This window comes from Pseudopipra pipra, chromosome 4 (genome assembly GCF_036250125.1).
Source record: "Pseudopipra pipra isolate bDixPip1 chromosome 4, bDixPip1.hap1, whole genome shotgun sequence".
NCBI lineage: Eukaryota > Metazoa > Chordata > Aves > Passeriformes > Pipridae > Pseudopipra > Pseudopipra pipra.
Window position 1 is genome coordinate 60,608,521 of NC_087552.1, and position 10,290 is coordinate 60,618,810.

General features: G+C 38.0%; 1 protein-coding gene across 1 annotated transcript; it reads left to right on the top strand.

Moving 5' to 3' along the window:
• The first annotated feature begins 7,274 nt into the window (after nucleotides 1-7,274).
• Nucleotides 7,275-9,437, top strand: FGFBP1 (fibroblast growth factor binding protein 1). Its single transcript, XM_064653194.1, has 2 exons — nucleotides 7,275-7,401; nucleotides 8,320-9,437. Exon 2 carries the CDS (start codon nucleotides 8,344-8,346, stop codon nucleotides 9,058-9,060), a length of 717 nt encoding a protein of 238 aa, XP_064509264.1. The 5' UTR covers nucleotides 7,275-7,401; nucleotides 8,320-8,343; the 3' UTR covers nucleotides 9,061-9,437.
• The last annotated feature ends 853 nt before the right edge of the window (nucleotides 9,438-10,290 follow it).

The window sequence follows — 10,290 nt, forward strand, 5'->3', positions numbered from 1 at the left end:
ATATCTCTGTGGTCCCTGTGGTCAGCTGGGGTCAGCTGTCCTGGCTGTGTTCCCTCCCTACCTCTGGCCCACCCCCAGCTTACTTTTTGGAGAGAGGGCACAGTGAGAAACAGAGGCAGCCTTCATGCTGTTTAGTGACTGCTAAAACATAGGTATGTTATTAGCACTGTTCTAGTTACAAATTTAAAACACAGCACCGTACTGGCTGCTATAAAAACTTAAATCCATCCCAGCCAGACTCAACACAGTCTCCTACATCATAAAGCCCCTGGTTTTCCATTCCTCATTCCTGGTTTCCCTTTCCTGGAACAATTTCTTGGTTCCTGTTTCTATTTTCCCACTGTACTTAAAAAGTGTAAATGAAATGAATATTTATTCCATAGGAAGTGCTAGAAACATCTTGCTGTGCATGAAACCAGTGCTAAACCCCACAAAATTACCAGGCACTGATGAACTCACGAGAGTTTATGCAATATATTTTCTTAGTTAGGGTGGATCCACCTGTTCTCTCTCCACACACATATATGCACCACTTATTTCAACAAATATATGAATAAACCCACTAATATTAATGACTATAATAGAAAGCAGAAAACTATTCAATGCTTCTATTATATTAGATTATAATCTGTATATGTACATACATGTATATTTATTGCTACAGCTTAACTTATTCACAGAACAGCCCTAAGCATTATGGAAAGGATCCTGAGAATAGACAAAGACCAGAGCTATCACTGATGTATAAACCAGACTTTTGAAAGCCCATGTATCCTGACCAGGACTGCATTAGAGAAAATCTAGAAAGGAAATCTAAGTTGCTTTGATTTCTGGAAGTAAAAGGTTCAGATCACATGTGGTTCACAGAAGCACAGATGCAACCTCGAAACAAGTGGTTGGCAGCTCGGAAAGAATGTCTTCCTAATCTACCACATCTTGGCCTGTACATGTTCTGTCTTCAACTCCATTCATTATGATTCTGTATCACTCTGCAACCACATTAGGGTGTGGAAGAATTTCTTCACTGATCTAGTGAATATTTGAAATGTTCCGCACCATAACTATTCTCTGGTCTTGGTTCCCTTCACTTATGCAGGATCAATTAGTATTTCTGCTGCCTTCACAAGAAGTAATTAAGTAGAGTCCACAGTGTATACATCAGAAAAAAACCCTGAAACAGTTGCCTAAGTAATTTTAAATTCCCACTAAGGAAAAAAAGAAGCATCTTACTTTTATGAGAAGGTGGATTAGAACTAGAAGAGGGCTGAACCTCATTTCTTACCTTCATCTTCCTGAAGTGACTCTACAAGTAATGCCTTAATACAAAGACATTTTTCTGCTACTCATCTGAAAAAGCATATGGGAGTTTTTCACTGCAATACTTCAATGAGAGATCAGGGATTCACAGCAGCTGAAAGAAGGTTTTGATTGGAGCATTGGGTGTGCAGTGCTTATGGTAGACTGCACTGAGCTGTAACACAGTCCCTTGTGTTCCAGCAATACCGTCTGATGGTTTTGTGTAATGTGTCCAATTCTGCCTTCTCATAGTTATGCATGACTTGCCATTACCCTGAGTAGACTAATGGCAGCCAGTAATTTACAATGGCATCTTTTTGTTATTTTACTCACTTTATTTCTCTATAAGAGGGCAATCCTTTGTCTGATTGTATTTCTGATTTTCTGGTCAGACAGACAGGCTATTGCATTGCTCTAAGCTATGAAAATCTTAGCAGACTAAGATGGTAATTAGTCAGTGTTTGTTTCCCTTGGCTACCAAATCAACTTGAGCATGCCCTGAATATACTGAATCTATGGTAATAAATCCAGCAGCCAGCCTGCTCAAATAAAACCACAGGACAATGAAATGACTGTTCTTGGAAAATCTTTAGCTGTGCTTGAGATAGAGAAGTGATTAACTTCCATTAGAGCTAAAAGTAAATGAAAATATATAAAATCAGATTTTGAGGATAAGTTCTTCCTGATATTGGAAAAATCAGTATGAAACACATTTCAGTCTAGTATCCCTCCATTTCATGTTATTTTTCTTGTAAGAATTTTTTCTTTATATATATAAAATATAGCTTTTCTATTCTATGAAAGATAAATCCTACAGAAGAAGAAAAAACAGGTGTTTTTTTTAATCTATGAAATCTCATCTTATTTGGTAATCCTGTAGCATTATCAAATGCAAATATAAAGTGATCAAAATCTTAGGATCTGTTTAGATTTGGATATGTTTGCCACCATATACTTGTATATATATATATATATATACCATACTCTTGTATCGTAACAATAATTTTTATTATGACATCAGCATTTAACATCCTGTATAGAAGAGGGTAATAATGTTTAATTAGTAATGGCAATTATTTATACTTCTTTGAATTGCTTCAGAGTCGAGGCTAATTTTCTTTAAGGTTGGCCTAATATACTTTCAAAATAAAATTAAGGGAGAGAAGACATTGCAAATTTCCTACCCTTATTGAATTCAGAAGACCTCCTCCTGCCAAGGTGAAACACTCAGTAAACTCCATTTGGCATCAAAATTTTCTGTCTCCTATATATATGGTTTTTTTTCCTCTGTATTACCTCATTAAACAAGAGGGATTTCCTTTTTCTAGTGGTCACATTCCATCACTGGCTTGGATCTCCTTGGGTTAATTAAAACCACTTATATTTTTCTGAAAATGCCTCTGTCCTTGCCTACAGAGATAAAGCTCTGCAGGTTTGAAAACAAACTCTCCCTTTTCCAACTCCACGTGACAGTGTGTTCAGTAGGCAGCAAGGGAATAGATTACCAACTGCTGACTGCCACACATGAGCTGGGAGTCAAGAGGGTTAGACCTCTGCTGAACAGAAACTACACCCTGGCAGTAATGAATTTCAAGATATCTTAATCAAAATGTTGCCAACATAATGCAGCAAGTAAATGAAGAAACACTGCAAGCAAAAACTATGAACTTCATAGATGAGGAAGGGAATCAGTAAAACTACACCTGCAAGTGATGGATAAAATCATTAAGCTGTTGGTTTCACTCATAGATAACCACTGTATGAAGCAGCAGTGTTCAATTCATCAGTGTTTCAGGAATTTAGTTCTTAAATGTAAATGTGAACCTCTGCATGGACTAGAATTTAATTGCTATAATTTCCTTACTATTTAGTCTTGTAAGATTCTCTTTTTTATTAGTTTAAAATTAATATACAGCAGTCATATGGTGTCTGTTGTTCTGTGATTGACTTACACTTAACATTTGTTTGAATTACCTTGTATTTGTTTATCTTTTTACTGAGGTTTTGTGTTATCAGCTTTCACTTGGACACTGCTCTGCCAAATTTGGGTGTCAGTTTTGGTCAGTTTGTGAAATAATTGGACACTGTTAAAGACTCAATGAAGAGAGAATCTAGTGCCTTTTTTTTTCTTTCATATTTATTTAACTAATATGAATTTAACCCCAGGCCCGAAGTAACTGAAAGTTGTTAACTGATGAGTTTTCTTCAGCTTCTTTCAAATAATTGTGCCTCCATGTAGAATAGTTAATAAGCAGATCTCAGTGCATTGAAACCATCATCACATTTTAAATTAACTGTACTCTTTCAGAGAAGTGACAGTAGGCTGTGGAACATTCTTCTGAAGTGTTGAGCATAGGCAGTGAGATACAGAAGAGCTGGCAGTGGAGCCACTGCCTGTGTGGTAACTATTTCGTTGCTATATAAAAGGGTTTCAGCACTTAGGGCTGTTGGCTTACTGTCCTGTAAATCCTAGACTTATAGAATCAAAAAGGAAATCAAGTTACGAGTTCTTTGACTGAAGCTTGTTTACTTAAGAATGGAAATGTAGTGCCTTTCTACTTTAATAACTAAACAGCTCTCCATAGATTTGACTTCACCAAATTAGCCATCCACATTTGCCATTCATTGTGTGGATCAAATTGTCTTTTGATGAATTATCTGCCCTGTTTGTTTTATGGCAAAACCATGTCTGCAGTTTACAGGCAAACAGCATTTCAGCCCAGCAAAGTCCATAACTAAGGTGAATTTTAAAATGTGCATGGCAGAAAGAAAAAAAAATACATTCTTGGAAATCATATTACAAATAGGCTTTTGCAGAATTTTTTTTTGGCAATGAGGTGCTAATTAAGTACCTAAGAAACCAAGCTCCTACTTTAATTTTGTGTACTTTCTTTCCAGGATGACATTTGAAGAAGGTGACTGTTCTGATCAACTGATAGGACAACTCCCAGCAGAATTTTTGGGGTACAAAATGAACTATATGCCCAGGTAGGTGAAAGGCATCCACAAAACATCAGTTCATGTCTAATGAAAACAAAACAAAAAAAAAATATATTCTAGAGACATAGCAGTAAAACTTCCTGATGTCCAGACTAACCTCCATAGACTGAGACTGTATTTTATGCACCTAAATACGTACATCTTAGTTTGCTGAGGTTTTGAAATCATCTAAGCAGGTTAGGCAAGAGTTCCAGCTGGCTCAAGATCATCTCAAAGATGTAAGTGCCCATGTCAACAAACTCTTGACTGCAGAATTGTCTACAGGAGTTTCTGCGAGCTAAAGACAGGAAGAGCCAACATGTGTCCAGTTTGCCACAGCCTCGGGGAGGAAGCACCAAAGCAGCAGAAAGCAGATCTTCACTTGTGCAGCCTTTTCTCTCCCTGTCCTCCCCCATTTTTATGAAGTAAGAAGACTAGGATATGTACTGTCAATAACGGGGCAGCTGAACTGAGATTAACATTAAAACTTATTTTGCTCATCAAAGCTGTCAAAATAGGCAGTTTTGGAAGCAATGAATGGTGGAGGGCTTAAATATTTTCAATATGTTGTGATTGATTTCACCACTAAATGGCATTTTGTAAACACCAACAAAAAACCATTGAAGCATCACCTACAAGAGAATTCCCTTTCCAGGTGAAGAACCAGTGTCATCTCCAAGTAAATATCTCTGACAAAGTCTATGACAGAGCTGGGACAGGAACACATATTTCCTTCCTGTAAATTTTGTGCTTGGTCCCATTTCCCATGGTTCCTTACATACTTTTAACCTTCCTCTCTTACCTATTTGGAGATGTTGTTCAGCTGTAGTAGGAAGGTGTGTGTTGTGGTTTGGTTAGGTTTCTGGCTTTGGTCCTGAAACCAGATTGCTCAGGCTCCTATAGCTGAACCAATACCCTAATCTGTCACACAAAAATCAATTTATAGTATGTTTACACTAGCAATCAGGCACAATAAAACCATACCTAAATTAGTACCAGAATGTGAGGTTAGCATAGCCCTTTGGCTTTATGGTGTACCCAGAGTAATTAGCCCTGCTGAGAGGCTCATTAACTACAGCACAGAGCCACACTAATACAGCTGCTTTGTTCTGAGGATCCCTGCTAAATCCTAAATACTCTAGATAGTACTGTGTATACTATGTAACATCAGTTTAGTATTCCTGAGCAAGATACTACCTTGCTTACTACTCTCTTACATTGCTTTCATTCTCTGATTCCCTTCCAACCTGACATATTGTTAAACATTTCCTGATCAAGTCATCCTTGCCCCCATCATCAGCCTTTGCCAGTGTTAACCACAAGTCTGTCACATTTAGCAGACTTTTGCAAACAGTTTCATAGTAACTCCTGCCAACCAAAGATGCACAAGGCAGATGTGGTGCCTGAACTCCATCAAAAAGCATCAAAGATAGCTGCACATACATAGAATAGGAGATAGTTCTGATACACAGATCAGACCATTCATATTTCAAATAAATGCACATTTCTGTCCTACAGGCATTGAAGAATTGCACTATTCTTCCTTTTCTTGCTTCTGTTGTTTGTTTTTTTTTTTACAGAAAGTTAACAGTCTCCTTGTCACCAAACCAGTCCAGACAATGCTGTGTCTGTAGCTTTGTCCCTTTGTTTAATTCCATTTATATCAGATAGGAAAGAACCAAAGAGGAATACCTGCCTATATCTTACACTAATTTCTACTTTTCTCTATTCTTGCATCCCTTTTTAATTCTTGTATTTCCAAAGCTTATATAACAAATGCCTCACATTTCTTCAGCAAAACCACTTGAAGCAACCAAGCTACAAAGCTACCAGCTGCTCTATCCATTCTTTGAGGGATGCCTATTCCCAACTCTGAATGTGTTTCTATATTTGTCTAATGCTTGTTTCACTCACATCTTCTTTTTCAGGTTAATATGCATTAGATGTGGTCCCATAATGAAATCTCATGATGTAACACATTTCTTTACACACACAAAAGCTGGCAGAGGGAGGAGTGTAGATCAGTGCTGTGCAGCTGAACTCAGCCCTTAGACCTCTCAGTCACTAATTCTGCAGGAGTTTGAATTTGTTTCTGAGTTTCATGCTTTTGACCATTTCATCATAAATGACCATCTCACTATCTCACCATCCTAAATGCAGAATGATAGAATCCTAAAATGGTTTGGGTTGGAAGGGACCTTAAATATCATCTAGCTCCAATCCCCCTGCCATGGACAGAGAGCCTTCCACTAGACCAGGTTGCTCAGAGCCCTGTCTAGCCTGCTCTTGAACACTTCTGTGGATGGGAAGTCCACAACCTCTCAGGGCAGCCTTTCCTAGTGTCTCGCCAACCTCATCATAAAAAGAAATTTCTTCCTTACATCTCATCCAGCCTTACACTCTTTCAGTTTAAAGCCATCACCCCATGTCGTACCATTACACGCCCTCGTAAAAAGTCCCTCTCTGGCTCTCTTGTAATCCCCATTTAGGTACTGAAATGTTGCTGTAAAATCTCACTGGAGCCTTCTCTTCTCCAGGCTGAATGGCCTGCACCGGCCTGGAGAGGTACTCCAGCCCTTGACTTAGTGGCCTGCTCTGGACTCGTATTACTTATTGTTCAAATAGTTACTTTGGGTTTTTTAAGTACTTCATTACATTTTGAAAGGTAACTTTGAAATGCTTTGTGGAGTGGTTCTCACTATCATTATCAAATTCTGCTAAACGAAATGGTAGTGCAACTTGTTGAGGATGTGCAGGAAACATCCCTCAATAGCTGGTAACAGCTCTTTCAGAGAAGCTCATGACCTGATAGAGTTCTTATCGCTGTTCACGAGGAGGGAAGGACTTGGCTAAAGTAACACCTAAATTACGCAAGCACACCTTGTCACCCACCATAGCCAGGCCTTTTTTTTTCTTGTGCTAAGAATGAGAACTGGCCCTTTTCCAAGGAGGTGTGTCAGAGGTAAGTGAACATGGCACTGAAGTATCCTATTGTGTTGTAATAGTCTGACTGGAGACTTGAAGGTGTGTCTCTGCCTTTATAAAAACCGCGCTGCTTTTACAACGAGCTCCACTTTTGAAAGAGGTGAGTTGTGTCAGGATTGCGTTTGGGAATCCCCTTGCAAGGTATGTCTTTCAGTTATCTTACTCCTTGCACTGTTCCACTTGCAATAGAATATTACTGTCAAATCTTTATTCATTTTAATGTTATTAGTTGCTGTATTTGCAACAGAGCTGTTAATACTACATGAGGTTCTCTAAAGAGGGTTTTATGGACTGAAAATTTGTGTATAGTATAAGCCTTGAAGCAAGTCAAGTCAAAAATATGTGAAAGTAGGACCTGCTCACATATGCTGAAACCTGTGTGTTCTACATTCTAAATTTATGCTACCAAAGATATTTGCAGATAACTGAATGTTGAAACAGATTCCTTATTAATGTGGCTGCACACGAATTTCTGCTTTCCAACATGAAAACTTGGCTAAAGAAATTACTATGATGGAAACATTTGAAAAATACATTTAGGGATTTAATAATCTAAATATCTGATTTAAACCCTGCTCTGATCCTGAAAGCTGCTTCATAAAAAGAAACACCTATGGAAATAAATGTGTCCTGTGCAGATGCAGAAATGAGCTTGATAATAAGTTGCTCACTAGCTACATTTCAAAACTGAAGCTGCATATTTATCCCTTGAATTTGGTAGCTTTAGACACAGTCCAGTACCCTGCAGGTATCTTCAAAAGCAAAAAGGTAGTTCTGTTTGTTTAGCAGTCAAAGGGGCAAAGAATGCATCAATAGTTACTTTTTGATGTCTGGAAAGACTACCATAATTTATTTCAACAGAAAACTGAAATGCCATCATAACCAGTGAATTACAATGATTTTCAGGATGCCTACAAAATAGTTTTTCTCAATTTGAAACAAATGGCTTCCTTTCTGTCTGGCATATCTTTGAAGAATAGCCAGAGGTCAAAATCACTTAAGAGACATTTTACAAAGTGGGAGATTGTGGATTTATGGTTTTGTTTGTTTGTTCTGAAGGCAGATAACAGCAAAACAGAGACCATGAGGATCAAGAGCTTTGGACTCCTTTGTGTGTTGATGCTGGTCTCCCAGATGCTGCTAGCCAATTGTGAAAGACAGAGGGAAAGAAAAAAGGGAAGACAAGGCATAAAAGATGGTGGAAAAACCCCAACTGCATCTACCCAAGGAAATGAAAAAGTGCAGAAGTCAAAAGGAGGAAAATCATCTCCTAGAGGCAAGTTTGAAACCAAAGAGAATGCTGAGTGCACCTGGGCAGTGGCAGACATGAATGCTGCTACTGTGCATGTGGAGTGCAAGCAGGGTGACAAGAAGTTCTGGTGTGAATTCTCTGGAGACCCTTCCAGCTGTGCACAGTATGCAGCAAACCAGAAAACCTACTGGAAACAAGTCTCTCGATCCCTAAAGAAGCAGAAGCAGATCTGTCAAGACCCCAAAAGTGTACTAAAATCTAAAGTATGCAGGAAAGGCCCGCAAAGTGCTCACCTCAGGCTGACCCACTCAAGCCTACTAACAGCAGTGGGTGCTGACAAAGGGAACACAAAGCATCACGTGCAAGAAGGTGTTCTGACTCCAGCAGCTGCCTCTGTGTCTGAAAAAACACCAGAACAAAGTCCTCAAGACTGTGTTGAAGATGTAGATTACATTGACCAGAGAAAGGTAGCTGAGGAATACTGTCCAGAAAGTTTGCTTTCTTTCTGCAACTTTTTTATCACAATGGTCCAAGACAAAAGATGCTGAAGAAGTGTTTCTAAAGCTCTGTATCTGAAAGTCCAGTCTCATCTAAGTTACTGCAAACTATTCCAGATTTTATTCTCATGTTATATAGTGTATATAAGAAAAAAGGAATATATTTTTCTGATTTTGTATATACACAACAGACTACACTTAAAATAAATGAAGATGTTATAAATTTCACTTGCCCATAGATTGCTACACAGGTATCACCAATGGATGTTACGTACTTTATGCAGAAGTGTGTGAGTTGTCTCCTTGGTCCTCTTTGAGCTGTGCTAGTCAGTGATGCATTCAGTGCTATGCACTTCTTGGTTACATACAATGCTTTTGACCTAAAAATTATTAAGAAAAATAAACTTCAAAATACATTAAAAATATGATATCTCTCTGTGTTTAAGTGCTGAAAGTGTTGAAAGTGCTAAGCTTTTCTTAAAGAATAATCTTTCACCGTACCTATCTAGTGAAGTGTTGCTTATAAAGCAGTTTTAAAAATACTTTTGCAGCTTTGCAGACTTCAGCTTTTGATTGGGAGCTACATTATTGTTACATTTTCATCATTAAAATAGTGAAGGGCAACAAGGTTTTCAGATTTTTCCATAAGTGTGCAAAGCTTCAGTTTTCCAATCTCATCAAAGGACGTCAGAAAACCTTGAAAACATCAGTTCTCTGTTTTGTCCTATAGTCTGAAGCACAATGTACTCAATTTTTATCAGGTAAAGAGAGACACAGGGATATAATGACTTACACAAGTTTGTACCTAGGCTCAGGACTGAACCCTTTATCCAAACAGGTAAAACTCTTGTGCTCAATATTGCCTGTGTTGTCTTGAAATTCCATATTCTGTTATCTTTATGTATGGACAACACTATTCATTAAACTGCATCTGTATTAAAACAAGCAAACAGAAACACAGCAAAAAAAGCCACCCAAAACTCCATAAGAATAGAGATTTTAGAAAATGTAAAGCTAAATGATGACAACTGATCTTTGCTAATTTTTGAAACTCCAGTTGGAAGAAATGTAAAATGCAACTTACAGTTTTCCTGTGGATCTGAGCACAGAAGGATGGTCTTCTGCTGCAGTGGTCCATGTGGAGAAACTTGAACTTTCATGAAAAACAATTTCCCTGAGCACTTCTAGCAAATTAAACTAGCATTTCGATTTCTTGAGAAAAATATAGCCTATTTCCTTCTGTAATTATCTCATTGCTAGAATATTTTTAAGATGGGATGT